The sequence below is a fragment of the Chiloscyllium plagiosum genome, unplaced genomic scaffold, assembly GCF_037043375.1.
Source record: "Chiloscyllium plagiosum isolate Xiang-an unplaced genomic scaffold, Cpla_swu_hap1 HiC_scaffold_17, whole genome shotgun sequence".
In the NCBI taxonomy this organism is placed as follows: Eukaryota; Metazoa; Chordata; class Chondrichthyes; order Orectolobiformes; family Hemiscylliidae; genus Chiloscyllium; species Chiloscyllium plagiosum.
In genome coordinates this window covers 62,149,123-62,164,715 of record NW_028270155.1, presented here as the reverse complement: position 1 = coordinate 62,164,715, position 15,593 = coordinate 62,149,123, and the positions used below count along the sequence as shown (strand labels likewise).

Sequence of the window (15,593 nt, the reverse complement as noted above, 5' to 3'; positions counted from 1 at the left end):
CCAGGTTGTCATTATGACACCTCCCCCAGAAAAGGGCCCAATGCTCCAGCAAACTGAAACCCTTTCCCATGTACCATCTTTCCAGTCTGATATAACCTGCTATTTCTACTCTGATATGCACAGAGCATTGGCAGTAATCCTGAGATCACTGTTTTTGAGGTCCTACTTTATAACTTCCTTCCTAAATCCCTGTATTCTGTTTTTAGGACATCATCCCTTGTCTTACCCATGTCATCGGCACCAATGTCTACCACGGCCACTGGCCGTTCACCCTCTCACTTCAGAATGTCCTGCAGCCACACTGAGACATCCTTCACCCGAGCAGCCGGGATGCAACATACCGTCCTGGAGTCTGGTTTACAGCCACAGGACCATCTATCTGTTCCCCTTATTACTGAATCACCTCTGACAACAACCCTGCTCATTTTCCTCCAGGGGGTAGGCCTCCAAATCCTCAAATCATAGAAACTCGACAGTGTGGAAACAGGCCATTTTGTCCAACAAGTCCACACTGACCCTCCGAAGAGTAACCCAGCCAGACCATTCCCCTCCCTATTGGTCTCCATTTACTCCTCACTAATGCACCTAACCAACACATCCCTGAACACTTTAGCATGGCCAATTCCCCAAACCTGCATATCTTTGGACTGTGGAGGAAACCAGAGCACCTGGAGGGGACCCACATAGACACAGGGCGAATGTGCAAACTCCACACAGAGAGTCGCCCGAGGCTGGAATTGAACCCAGGGCCTTGGAACTGTGAGTCAGCAGTGCTAACCACTGAGCCACTGTGCCACTCTGAACTGTGTGAGGGACAGACTCTGGGAGTGGAGTCAGCACTGGACCCCGTGGGGGAGGGGCACGGAGCAGTGAGTACAAATGTTGGCCACTGGGATAAAGGTACAGGGTCCAGTGTTGGCTCCACTCCCCATGCCCCTTCCCCACAGGGCCCAGTGTTGGCTCCACTCCCTGAGCCCCTCCCCCACAGGGCCCAGTGTTGGCTCCACTCTCCGTGCCCCTCCCCCACAGGGCCCAGTGTTGGCTCCACTCTCCATGCCCCTCCCCCACAGGGTCCAGTATTGGCTCCACTCCCTGAACCCCTCCCCCACAGGGCCCAGTGTTGGCTCCACTCTCCATGCCCCTCCCCTACAGGGCCCAGTGTTGGCTCCACTCCCCGTGCCCCTACCCCACAGGGCCCAGTGTTGGCTCCACTCTCCATGCCCCTCCCCACAGGGCCCAATGTTGGCTCCACCCCCTGTGCTCCTCCCCCACAGGGCCCAATGTTGGCTCCACCCCCTGTGCTCCTCCCCCACAGGGCCCAATGTTGGCTCCATCCCCTGTGCTCCTCCCCCACAGGGCCCAATGTTGGCTCCACCCCCTGTGCTCCTCTCCCACAGAGCCCAGTGTTGGCTCCACTCCCCATGCCCCTCCCCCACAGTGTTGGCTCCACTCCTTGTGCCCCTCCACCACAGGGTCCAGTGCTGACTCCCCACAACATCCTCCTCCTCAACAGGATCCAGTGCTGACTCCAGTCCTTGTCCCCCTCCCCCAAAGGGCCCAGTGCAAACTCCACTCCATGTGCCCCTCCCCGACAGGACACAGTGCTGACTCCACTCCTTGTCCCCCTTCCCCCAGAGGGTCCAGTGCTGACTACAATCCCCATGCTCCTCCCACACAGGGGCTGGCACTGACACCCCATGCCATCCTGCTCTAAGGTTGTCACTGGGGTAAAGCAGTCTGAACTGTTTGGTGGAATGCCCAGCACTAGAGGAAGAAACCAATGACCTTCTCCAGTCTGCCAGTATAAGTCCCCTCATCTTCTCTCAAATATCTCATACTCACGCTGTGCTCACTCTGGGTCCCCAATCAAGTTTCCCTGCCATCGGGCTTGTTGGTGAGTTTGGTGAGATGGCAGTCTGACTGTTAATGAGCTGGTCTGGGTTATGAACCTGGTGTTTAACCATCAATACTGAGCATCAGTTGGTAACTCCCCGCTGCCTAGTGAGAAACTTGCCATGCCGCTTGTGAAAAGATGGTGTGAGTTGCTCCTGATGTCGAGATGGGCATCACTGCACATGTCACCCAATTCTGTCACACAGCTCACCATAACTCTCGCTGCTCAGACCCCGATACGATGCTGCCCATTACATTTGGTCCCCACATCCACATCATTGGTTTAGATTGTGAACAGCAGTGATGCAAACACTGATCCTTGTGGGATCTCACTGGACACAGGCTGCCATCTTCAGAGTGACCCATTTATTCCAACTCTGTTTTCTGTCTGGTTACCAATTCCCAATCCCCACAGCAGGACCTTTCTCCCAGTCCCTGGTGCTCGAAGTGTGTTTCCCAACCTCCTGCTTGGGGCCTTATGAAAATCCAAATACATCCCATCCTCCTGTTCTCCATTATCTACGTTACAAGTAATAGCTTCAAAAATCTCCAACAGATTTGTCAAACATGATTTCCCTTTCACACATCTGTGTGGACCCTGTCCAAACAAATGTTATTTTCGAAGTATTCAGTTATCACAAACTTGCAAATCAATTCTCTTACTTTCGCTCCTCCTGGTCTAACGCTAACAGGTTTGTAGTTTTCTGTTTTCTCTCTTTCTCCCTTCTTCATTGTTGGGGAATATATTTCTGAGTGGTTTCAGCTACTGCTTGAATAACAGTGGTGAGGACTGTGGGAATGATGGTGTCGGGGAAAGGTTACTAGACGAGTCATCCAGAGGTCTCAGTCAATGCAGGATGTGGGTTTAAATCCCAGGGCAGATGTGAAAATTAAATCCAATTACCGAACAAATACATTTGGAGCCAAAAGCACGTCCCAGTAATGGTGACCATGGAACTATCAGGTTGTCACTAATGCTGTTCAGGGAAGGAAATCTCCCATCATTCCCCAGTCTGGCTGATATGTGACTCCACATTGGCTCATGTGAAATGGCCCAGTAAGGTGAACCAAACAGCCCCTCCATTGTAATGACTGTGCACAGGAAGGGGAAATGGTGAACCAGGAAGAGCAGTCCATCACACACAGTACAGGAAGTTTCCCACAATTTGGACAATGACAGATATGCCCTGACAAAGGACAGAAAGTGCTGGGCAGATCCATCCCAACTAATTCCCACCCGATCAGTCTGCTCTCAATCATCTGTGAAAGTGATGGTCAAGGTGTTAATGTCGATATCAGCCGGCATTTGCAAAAGGAATAGACAAACAGGCTGGGTCAGACAGATTATTAATCAGTCAGGAATCAAGGGTATCAGGGAAAAGGCAGGAAAGTGGAGTTGAGGATTATCAGACCAGCCATGATCACATTGAATAGTGGAGCAGACTTGATGGGCTGAATGGCTTCCCTTCGCTCCTCCATCTTATGGTCTTAGTTTAACCACAAAACATGAGTCAAATAAGAGATGAGCCATCACCAACCCAGTGCCAAGGGGCGGCTCCACACGGAAACAGATGAGAACGAGCTGCTCCTTTTTGGCTGGAGAATGGAAGAATGGTGACACCAGAAAAAGTAATGGCAAAACTTTAAGGAGCTGGAGGAAAATACCCCGTGTTTCTGAAACACTGGAAATTGCAAATGGTGGTGCATATCCCAACCCAAATTACTGAGTGCAGTGGGATGTCCAGTGGGCACCCCCCTGTGTACTAAAGTGGAACAGGCCGGATTGTTCAGTTTGTGATGAAAGGTGTGTGACGACGGAGCTTAAAGATGACCAAGGTCAGTCTTTCTGGAACCATGATTTAAATCCAGGATGTGCCTCCTGGGGAGTCAAGTTTGTTTGAACTGAGATGGGCAGAGGGGTTTTATGAGTGGAAAGAGAAAATGTGAAGCTATTAGCTGACTATACCTCTTACGCTCACATCCAAATCATTTATATAAATGATGAAAAGTAGTGGGCCCAGCACCGATCCTTACGGCACTCCACTGGTCACAGGCCTCCAGTCCGAAAAACAACCCTCCATCACCACCCCTTGTCTTCTGTCTTTCAGCCAGTTCTGTATCCAAATAACAAGTTCTCCCTGTATTCCATGAGATCAAACCTTGCTAACTAGTCTCCCATGGAGAACTTTGTCGAATTCCTTACTGAAGTCCATATGGATCACATCTACTGCTCTGCCCTCATCAATCCTCTTTGTTACTTCTTCAAAAAACTCAATCAAGTTTGTGTGACATGATTTCCCATGCACAAGGCCATGTTGAGTATCCCTAATCAGTCATTGCCTTTCCAAATACATGTACATCCTGTCCCTCAGGATTCCCTCTCACCCATTCCCACCACCGATGTCAGGCTCACCGGTCTATAGTTCCCTGGCTTGTCCTTACCACCCTTCTTAAACAGTGGCACCACATTAGCCAACATCTGGCACCTCACCTGTGACTATTGATGGCACAAATATCTCAGGAAGAGGCCCAGTTATCACTTCCCTAGCTTCCCACAGAGCTCTAGGGTACACCTGATCAGGTCCTGGGGATTTATCCACCTTTATGTGTTCCAAGACATCCAGCACTTCCTTCTCTGTAATATGGACTTTTTTCAAGATGTCACCATATATTTCCCAACATTCTATATCTTCCATATCCTTTTCCACGGTAAGTACTGATGCAAAATACTCCTTTACTATCTGCCCCATCTCCTGCGGCTCTACACAAACGCTTCCTTGGTGATTTTTAAGGGATCCAATTCTCTCACTAGTTCCCCTTTGTTTCTTAACATTTTTGTAAAAACCCTTTGGATTCTCCTTAACTCTATTTGCCAAAGCTATCTCATGTCCCCTTTTTGCCCTCCTGATTTCCCTCATAAGTTTACTCCTATTGCCTTTATACTCTTCTGATAATTCACTTGATCTATCCTGCCTCTCCCTGACATATGCTTCCTTCTTTTTCTATACCAAACTCTCAATTTCTTTAGTCATCCACCATTCCCTATACTTACCAGCCTTTCCTTTCACCCGAACAGGAATATACTTTCTCTGGATTCTCGTTATCTCATTTCTGAAGGCTTCCCATTTTCCAGCCGTCCCTTTACCTGCGAACATCTGTGCCCAATCAGCTTTTGAAAGTTCTTGCCTAATACCATCAAAATTGGCCTTTCTCCAATTTAGAACTTCAACTTTTAGATCTGGTCTATCCTTTTACATCACTATTTTAAATCTAGTAGAATTACGGTCGCTGGCCCCAAAGTGCCCCACCCCCCACTGACACCTTAGTCACCTGCCCTGCCTTATTTCCCAAGAGTAGGTCAAGTTTTGTACCATCCCTAGTAGGTACATCCGCACACTGAATCAGAAATTTTTCTTGTAAACACTTAACAAACTCCTCTCCATCTAAACCTTCAACATTATGGCAGTCCCACTCTATGTTTGGAAATTTAAAATCCCCTCCCATAACCACCCTATTATTCTTACAGATAACTGAGATCTCCTTACAATTTTGTTTTTCAATTTCCCTCTGACGATTAAGGGGTCGATAATACAATCCTAATAAGGTGATCATCCCTTTCTTATTTCTCACTTCCACACAAATATCTTACGTGGATGTATTTCCAGGAATATCCTCCCTCAGTACAGCTATAGTGCTATCCCTCATCAAAAATGCCACTCCCCCTCCTCTCTTGCCTCCCTTTATGTCCTTCCTGTAGCATTTGTATTCTGGAACATTAAGCTGCCAGTCCTGTCCATCCCTGAGCCACGTTTCTGTAATTGCTACAATATTCCAGACCCATGTTCCTAATCTGCCCTGAATTCATCTGCCTTCCCTGTTAGGCCTCTTGCATTGAAATAAATGTAGTTTAATTAATCAGTCCTACCTTGTTCCTGCCTGTCCTGACTAATTGACTCGCTTTTGTTCTCAACTGTACCAATCTCAGATTGACGTCTTTCCTCACTGGGTCCCAACTCCACCTTAAAATTAGATCACATGGGATTCAGGGTGAACTTGTCAATTGGATACAAGATTGGCTTCATGGTAGGAGACAGAGAGTGGTGGTGGAGGGTTGTATGTCAGACTGGAGGTCTGTAACCAGCAGTGTTCCACAGAGATCAGCACTGGGCCCACTGTTATTTGTCATTGATATAAATGATTTAGATGAGAATATAAGAGGCAGGGCCAGTAAATTTGCAGATGACACCAAAATTGGTGGTGTTGGAGACAGTGATGACGATTATCTGAGATTACAAATGGATCTTGATCAATTAGGCCAATGGGCTGAGATGTGGCAGATGGAGTTTAATTTGAATAAATGTCAGGGATTGCATTTTGGTAAAACAAACAGAGGCAGGACCTACACAGTTAATGGTCGGGCCTGAGGGAATGTTGTAGAACAGAGAAACCTCAGGGTTCAGGTACATAGTTCATTGAAAGTTGTGTCACAGGTAGACGGGGTGGGAATGAAGGTGTTTGGCACCTTTATTGCTGAGACCATTGAGTAAAACAGTTGGGATGTCATGGTGTGATTGTACAGGACATTGGTGTGGCCAATTTTGGAGTAGTTACACAATCCTTTTTCCAAAATCCTTGGGGCCAGCTGTTTATCGGAATTTGGGGGAATTTTTCGGATTCGGAATAAATGACATTTTCACAGGGAAATGAGAAAAGTATTACCTAACAGCAGATGCACGTGTGAATAGTACAAGCACTGAGACACAATTGATGCCTGTCAGTGCTGGGCCACACCACCATGTCACATCTGAGTGACGCGAATCGAGTGGGTCACCTGTACACACGCCAAAATGGCGCTCCACACTCCAGAAAAACAATTTCGGATTTTGGAGCTTTTGGAGTTTTGAATTTTGGATAAAGGCTTGTGTACCTGTACTGTGTACAGTTCTGGTTCCCCTGCTATAGGAAGGATATGGTTGAATTGGAGAGGATGTAGAAAAGGTTCACAAAATGGTATAAGGAATGGAGGGGTTGAGTTATAAGGAGTGGCTGGATAAGCTACAAGGCTTTTTTCACTGGAGCATAGGAGGTTAAAGAGTGCGCTTCGAACACAGAACACAGAACAGTACAGCACAGTACAGGCCCTTCAGCTCACGATGTTGTGCTGAGCATTTACTTTAATCTAAGATCAATCTAACCTACACACCCCTCAGTTTACTGCCATCCATGTGCTTGTCCAGCAGTCGCTTAAACATCCCTAATGTCTCTGACTCTACTACCACCACTGGCAGTGCATTCCACGCACCCACCACTCTCTGGGTAAAGAACCTGCCTCTGACATCACCCCAATACCTTCCTCCAATCACCTTAAAATTATGATCCCTTGTGACAGCCATTACTGCCCTGGGGAAAAGTCTCAGGCTATCTATTCTATCTATGTCTCCCATTCCCTTGTACACCTCTATCAAGTCACCTCTCTCTCTTCCTCTCTCCAGTGTAAAAAGCCCAAGCTCACTCAACCTCTCTTCATAATACAAGTCCTCCAATCCAGGCAGCATCCTGGTAAATCTCCTCTGCACCTTCTCTAAAGCATCTACATCCTTCCCCTAATGAGGTGACCAGAATTAGACACATTATTCCAAGTGTGGTCTAACCAGGGTCCTATGGAGCTGCAGCAAAACCTCCTGGCTCTTAAACTCAATCCCCCTGTTAATGAAAACCAAAACACCATCCACCTTCTTAACAACCCGATCAAGTTGGCAGCAACTTTGAGGGACGTATGTCCATGGGCCCCAACATCCCACTGTTCCTCCACTCTGCCCACAATCCTGGCTTTAAGCCAAAAGCTAATATCACCCGCACTGTCTGTGTCCTCATTGCATCCGGTGATCTCCCCTCCACTGCCTCCAAACTCATAGTCCCCCAGCCCCACACTGCCCGGTTCGACCTGCTCTCCAAGGTCCATAAGCCCAACTACCCCGACCGACCCATCGTCTTGGCATGCTCCTGCCTCAATGACCTCATCTCGTCTTACCTCAACTCCATCCTCTGCCCCTCAGTTCAGGCACTTCCCACCTCCATCTGCGACACCAACCACGCTCTCCATCTCTTCAGCAACTTCCAGTTCCCTGGCCCCCAGTGCTATCTCTTCACTATCGACGTGCAGTCCTTATACATGTTAATATCTTACAAGGATGGCCTCCAGGCCCTTTGCTTCTTCCTCTCCAACAGACCCATCCCGTCCCCCTCCACCAATGCCCTCCTCTGTCTCGCCAAACTGGTCCTCATCCTCAATAACTTTTCCTTTAACTCCTCCCATTTCCTCCAAATCCAAGAGGTGGCCATGGGTATCCACATGGGCCCCAGCTATGCCTGCTCTTTGTTGGCTATATCGAACAGTCCCTCTGCAGCGCCTACATAGGCAATGTATCCCAACTCTTCTGCCGTTATATCAATGACTGCATCGGTGCAACGTCCTGCCCCCAGACTGAACTGGAGCAGTTCATCGACTTCGCCCGCAAGTTCCATCCTGCTCTCAAATTCACTTGGTCCATCTTGGACACCTCCCTCCCATTTCTTGACCTCACCGTTTCCATCTCCGGCGAGTCACCAGATGGATGTTTACTACAAACCCACAGATTCCAATAACTCCCTGACCACACCTCTTCCCACACAGTATCCTGCAAGAACTCCATCCCATTCTCCCAATTCCTCCACCTCTGCCGCATCTACTCGGACGAGGAAACTTTCCACTCGTGAATATCCCAGATATCCACCTATTTCGAGCAACATGCATTTCCTCCCTCTGTCATCCAAACCGCTCTCCACCGCACCACCTTCATTCACCATTCCACTACTCCAAACCCCCGCACTTCCCAACGCAATAAAGGCTGGGTCCCCCTTGTACTCACCTACCACCCCAATAGTCTCCGCATCTAACGCATCATCCTTAAACGCTTCCGCCAACTCCAATTAGACCCCACCACCAAGACCATCTTCCAGTCCCCACCCCTCTCTGCCTTCCGCAAGGACCATTCCCTTCGACAATCCTTGGTTTGCGCCACTCTCCCCACCAACCCCCTCGAGCCACCAAGTACCTTCCCTGGTAACCGGAAAAGATACAGAGCCTGCAGGTACACCAGCCGGTCACCTCCATCCAGGGCCCCAAACAGTCCTTCCAGGTGAGACTGAGGTTCACCTGCCTCTCTTCCAACCTCGTTTACTGCATCAGGTGCTCCCGATGTTGTCTTAGGGAATGGTTCATCGAACATCGCAGCTGGGTCCACAGGGACCGACCGGACCTCCCACTCATCCCCCAATTTAATTCCCCTTTCCACTCCCTTTCTGACATGACCATCCTTGGCATCCCCCATTGCCTCAATGAAACACACTGCAAATTGGAGGAACAACACCCCATCTTCCACCTGGGCAGCCTACAGCCCAGATGACTCAATATTGGGTTCTCCAATTTCAAATAACCTCCCTTTCCATCCCCCAACTCCCTTCCCAGCCCCTCCCCCTCCCTTCCACTGCTCCCTGCCACCAATTGGATTCATTCCTCCCATTGACCAACCAGGTCGTTCCCTCTACCTGTCTTCACCTAACCCTACTTTACAACCTTACACCCCCCACCCGTTTTATCTGCAGCCCCCCCCCCCCACACCCAGCCCCAGTCCTGAAGAAGGGTTACACCCAAAACATCAGCTTCTCCACCTCCTGATGCTGCCTGCCTTGCTGTGTTCTACTTCCAGCCTCCTCCTGTCTACCTTGGATTCCAGCATCCAGTATAGCATTTGTTTTGGCATTAACCCTGTATTCAACATCCAAATGTGACCTTCCTAAATGAATCACTTCTTATTTAACCAGGTTTAACTCCATCTGCCACTTCTCAGCCCAGCTCTGCATCCTGTCAGTGTCTCGTTGTAGTCTGTAACAGCCCTCGCCACGATCCACGACATCACCGACCTTTGTGTCACTGGCAAACTTACTAACCCATCCTTCCACTTCTTCATCCAAGTCACTTATAAAAACTACAAAGGGCAGACGCCCAAGAGCAGATCCTTGTGGGACACCACTGGTCACCGAGCTCCAGGAGGAATACTTTCCATCCACGACCACTCACTGTCTTCTTTCGGCCAGCCAATTCTGTATCCAGACAGCCAAAATTCCCGATTTCCCATACCTCCTAACATTCTGAATGAGCCTACCATGGGGAACCTGATCAAATGCCTTACTGAAATCCATTTACGGCACATCCACTGCTCAACGTTCGTCAACTTGTCTCATCACATCCTCAGAGATCTCAATAAGGCCAGTGAGGCATGACCTGCCCCTCACAAAGCCATGCTGACTGTGTTTAATCAAATAGTGTCTTTCCAAATGGTCATAAATCCTGTCTCTCAGAATCCTTTCCAGCACCTTGCTGGAAAGCCTTGGGGGGAAGGATTAGGGAAAACCCAGAGGCGGTCTACACTTACGTGAGGAACAAGAGAATGATCAGCGAGAGGGTAGGGCCGATCAGGGATAGTGGAGGGAACTTGTGCCTGGAGTCTGAAGAGGTAGGGAAAGCCGTAACTGAGTTTTTTGCTTCAGTATTCACTAGAGAGAGGGACCTCGGTGATAATGAGAACATTGTGGACCAGGTTAATAAGCTTGAACAGATTGACATTAAGGAAATAGAAGTGCTGGAAATTCTGGGAAGCATCAAGTTAGATAAGTCCCCAGGGCCAGACCAGATATATCTGAGGTTACTACAGGAAGTGAGGAATGAGATTACTACACCTCTGGTGATGATCTTTGCATCCTCACTCTCCATGGGAGTAGTACAGGCTAATTGGAGGGAGGAGAATACCTGAAGGTGCTGGGAATGTGATTCAGAGGAGCCGAGGCGTGTGCTAGAACCTGGAAGGTGTGGGTCACTGTGATGTGACTGAAACTGGGATGGGGAAGTGACATTCCCTCTCCATTGGAGTTAAGGAGCTGGTCACCAGCTGGGAGATGCTTCTTCATTTCTCAATGTGCTGTCACTTTGGCCCATACTCCACTCCTGGACAGTGGGGGTCACTCAAAACATCTTCCACTTTGTCTGGAGTTCAACCACGGGCCATGTCTGTGGGGACACAGCCGTAGGGAATGTACCCAACACCCGCCTCAGCCCAATATAAAACACAGATCTGTGGATACTGGGAATCTGAAAGAAAACAGGCAAGTGTTGGAGAAACTCAGTAGATCTGGCAACATGGACAGAGAGAAAAACAGAGTTAATGTTTCCAGTCCAGTGATCCTTCTTCAGAATTGCTGAGTTTCTCCAGCACTTTGTGTTGTGTTTCTGATTTCCAGCACCCACCGTTCTTTGTTCCATATTACTGTGGTTTATCAGGTCAGGTTTCACTCTGAGATCTGATGTGTCCAGTATCACCATCAGCTGGGATTGGGACACAATTAAAGTTACCTGGGCCTTGGGCGTTCTGTATATCCAGAAGGTTCCCATTTGGTTTGACTGGAGTTGATCTTGTTCTGATCCCAGCTGGAGGAGAGAGGGTACTCCCTGTCAGACCCACCCTGTCCACCCAGAGTCTCACTGCCTCTGCATATTGCTCTCACCGTGGTTCAGGTGAGGAACAGACCATCACCAGCTCCTTGTGGGATGTGCCTCAGTGGGAACAGATAAACTCATCGTCCGGGAATGACTTTATCGGCTAACAGCCTGAAGTGGAGCCAAATGTGGACAGGACTGACACCCCCTTCAAGGCCCCTCATTTCCTTACCTTGTCTGACTGTTCCCAGTCTATCGCCACTCCCTATCCCACCTCTGCCCTCCCCTGAATTCCTTTTGTATCCCTCCACCCCCTTGACCCCATTCCCCCAGCTCCCCTCACTGCCACAACCTGGCCATTCCCAATGCTCCATGCCAGCTGCCAGCTTTCTGTCTCTCTCCCTTGTGCCGTAACCAAGAGAAAGTGCTGCCCTCAGACCAAACTGCAGAAACCTGCCTCTGTACATCACCGGGAAACTAACGTGAACCGGGCTCACCAGATTCTCACACACTGCTGACTGGGGCTTCAAGGAGGGACTGGGTTTTTATGTTCATGAATATTCATGGGATCCAAATGTAAACCAAGTAGGAAGCCCCACAGTCTGGTGTAATACCTGACAAACTGTAAACACACGGCTTTATCTCGACACCACAACCTGTCATTGGGAAATACAACAATTCACACCCGGCCTAATTCAGCCACACTCCCAGCACATCTCCTCAGTTCATCAGAAAAGCCAGATTAGACAGATAACATTAACTCTGTTTCTCTCTCCACAGATACTGCCAGACCTGCTGAGTTTCTCCAGCACTTTCTGATTTCATTCCATTTCCTGCTCTTGCAGGTTTCATGAGATCCCCACGACATTTCTGCTCTTGCTGTAAACCAAGCAGTCAGTCTGGCCGACTGTCACTCGGGAGGCTGGACAGAATGATGGAAATGGCTCCCTCCAGGGAAGATCATGAGGAGCTCCACCTCCCCAGCCTTGTCAGGTCGGCCTGGGCAGCCTACAGCCCAAAGGACTTAACACTGAGTTCCCCAATTTCCAATAACCTTCCCACCCATTCCCCCATCTCCCTTACCAGCCCCACCCCCTCCCTTCCATTCCACCCACTGACCCTTCCTTCCAGCTCCCAACTGGACCTATCCCTCCCATCGACCAACCAGGTCGTACCCACTACCCGTGTTCACCAATCACTGCCTCACCATTCTGCTGCTCTTCCAACCCTTCCCCTCCCCTTTCTTTATCTGCAGCTCCCCCCCGCACCCCCCACCCCTATCCCCAAATCCAGTCCTGATGAAGGGTTAGACCTGAAACATTGACTTCTCCACCTCCTGATGCTGCCGGGCTTGCTGTGTTCTTCCAGCCTCCTGTTTGTCTACTTGGTCAGGTCCTTCACCCCCTGCTGGGCTCCCTGCACCCTCTCCAATTCCCCATTAATATTGAGGCCCCTGTCCCAGCCGTTTACACTGAATAACATCCTGATTGTGGACATACTGCTGTCCACAGGTCTGGATCAATAATATCATCGAATCCCTACAGTGTGGAAACAAGCCATTTACTAACCAGTCCACACGAACCCTCCAAAGAGGATCCCACCCAGACCCATTCCCCTACCCTATTACTGTACATTTTCCCCGATTACTGCACCTCACCTAGATACACGTGAACACTGTGGGGAATTTAGCTTGGCCAATTCACCTAACCTGCACATCTTTGAGCTGTGGGAGGAAACTGGAGCACCCGGAGGAAACCCATGCAGACACTGGGAGAATGTGCAAGCCCCGCACAGACAGTCGCCTGAAGCTGGAATCGAACCTGGGTCCCTGGGGCTGTGAGGCAGCTAATCACTGAGCCACCGTGTCACCTTAATCTCCTGTAGTTCGATGTTTGGTGAATAAACAGATTTATTCTCGCGGTCTCTAGAAGGAGATGGGGTGGGAAAACTCGGATATACTCAGATGATATCATGATGATTGTAAATGTAAGATCTTGTTCACTTGAAGCCCAGGAATTAAAGCCTGCCTTTAGCTGAAGTGAGGAGGAGCCATGTCAGAAATACTGGAGACACAGCAGGTTCCAGATAAAGAGAGAATAATCCCCAGATTCATCCACAAAGGGAATAACAAACAGAAACACTGACAGTCTGGAATCCATATCAATACAGATTCAGAGGGAGTGGGTTCCTTCCATTACCTGGACGGAGGGTTCGTTCTTCAACTGAGTGACAACGGCCCTCGGGTTCCCGAATATAGGTGACGCAAATGGCAAATAAATCTGAACAGGAGTGACCTCCATCCGACCATCAGGGCCCACCTGCACAATGATAATAAGATTGTTTGTAATAGTTTCCAGTGTCTTTTACTGAACAAGCCAGTGACAATGTAACCTTGTTGTTTAATAATTCCATGGTGACAGGTTGAACGAGGCAGAGAGTGGGTTTTAAGGGAGTTGACGATCTGTCACTTCGACCTTCACTCTGAATGAGGGATATGATTTGGAGGAGCTGGTGTTGGACTGTGGTGGACAAAGTTAAAAATCCCACAACACCTAGTTACAGTCCAACAGGTTTATTTGGAAGCACTAACTTTCGGAGCGCTGCTCCTTCATCAGGTGGTTGTGCTGTAGGATCATAAGACAGATCACAAAATGTTGCTCTTAATCTTGTGTCTTACAATCTTATACTCCACAACCACCTGATGAAGGAGCAGCGCCTCTGAACGTTAGAGCTTCCAAATAAACCTGTTGGACTATCATGAGGGGTTGTGGGATTTTTAATTCATGAAGAAAGGACTTGCATTTCTTTAGCAACTGTTATAACCTCAGGATGATTTCAGCATTCCACAGTTCATCAATCCTTCAGGAATTAGACAGAAAATACAGTTTATGGACTTGGAGCCTCCCTGAACCCTCTGGTTTTAATGATGGGGCCCATCTTGGTGTTGGCACTAGGAGCGGGTGCTGTTCCCACACAAGGAAAGGCCCAATGGTGATAGGACCCGGGGGGTGAGGGACATGCTGAATGGGTAAGTGGGAGTGGGTAATGAGGTGCCAATCTCAGTGTCCCCTCACTGAAAGACAGGGCCTGGCACCATCTCAAAAGAACTTTTCATCCTGTGAGCAGAGCGATCTTGTTCATCAGGATCACTTGGTTGATTTCCAACTGCCCTCTGAAATGGCCGAGCAAGCCACTCAGTTGCGTCAATTGCGATAAAGTCTGAGTTGGACAGCAGTGGGTCAGGAAGGCAGCTCACCACCACCTTCTCAAAGGGAATTACCAACGGGCAAGAAATGCTGACCTCGCCAGTGACATCTATGTACCAGGAATAAATTGAAGGAAATAGCTTAGTATGTAAACCTGGCCCATGTTTTCTGTTAACCTGGATCTAAAAAGACAAGTAAATGAGGGAGTTTTGAATATGATGTAAAAATCATTAACTTTTGTCATGACTCTGGGAATAGCAGAGTTTGATTTCCAGTCCATTCCCCCCGTGAGGTGGAACAGCAAAGAGAGTGAGGGGGCATTGAGCTCCTGTGTCACCACTGGGCACACAGAGATTCACAACAGGCAGGGCAGGGCTGGGAGGAGGGGATCTGAAGCCCTTACCCCCTGACTGTTTGTGTTTTCTCAGACAGGACTCCGTGCTCCAGAAGGACACATGCACACACACACACAGACACACACACAGGCACACTTGCACACACACACAGACACACATGCACACACAGACACACACATGCACAAACACACAGACACACATGCACACACAGAGACACACGTACACACACAAAGACACACACGCACGCACACCCACACAGACACACTCGCACACACAAACACACAGACACACACACACACAGACCCTCACACACAGACACACACAGAGGCACACACGCACAGACACAGGCACACGCGCACACACAGACCCACACACACAGACACACACACAAACACATACGCACACACACAGGCAAACATACAGGCACACACGCACAGACACAGGCACACGCGCACAGACACACATGCACACACACACAGACACACATGCTCACACAGACACACACCCGCATACACTTAGACACACACGCACACGCACAGACACACAAACAGACATGCACACACAGACGCACACACAGACACACACACTCACGCACACACACAGACA

At 49.0% G+C, this 15,593-nt stretch overlaps 1 protein-coding gene across 1 annotated transcript in view; it reads right to left on the bottom strand.

Annotated features, from left to right (window-relative positions):
• The window catches only part of LOC122545185 (uncharacterized), a 135,554-nt gene that overhangs the window by 50,764 nt on the left and 69,197 nt on the right, over positions 1–15,593 (bottom strand). Inside the window, exon 5 of the mRNA XM_087995596.1 lies at positions 13,624–13,743. Coding sequence (XP_087851722.1) covers positions 13,624–13,743 — 120 coding nt within the window. The remainder of the gene's footprint in view (positions 1–13,623; positions 13,744–15,593) is intronic.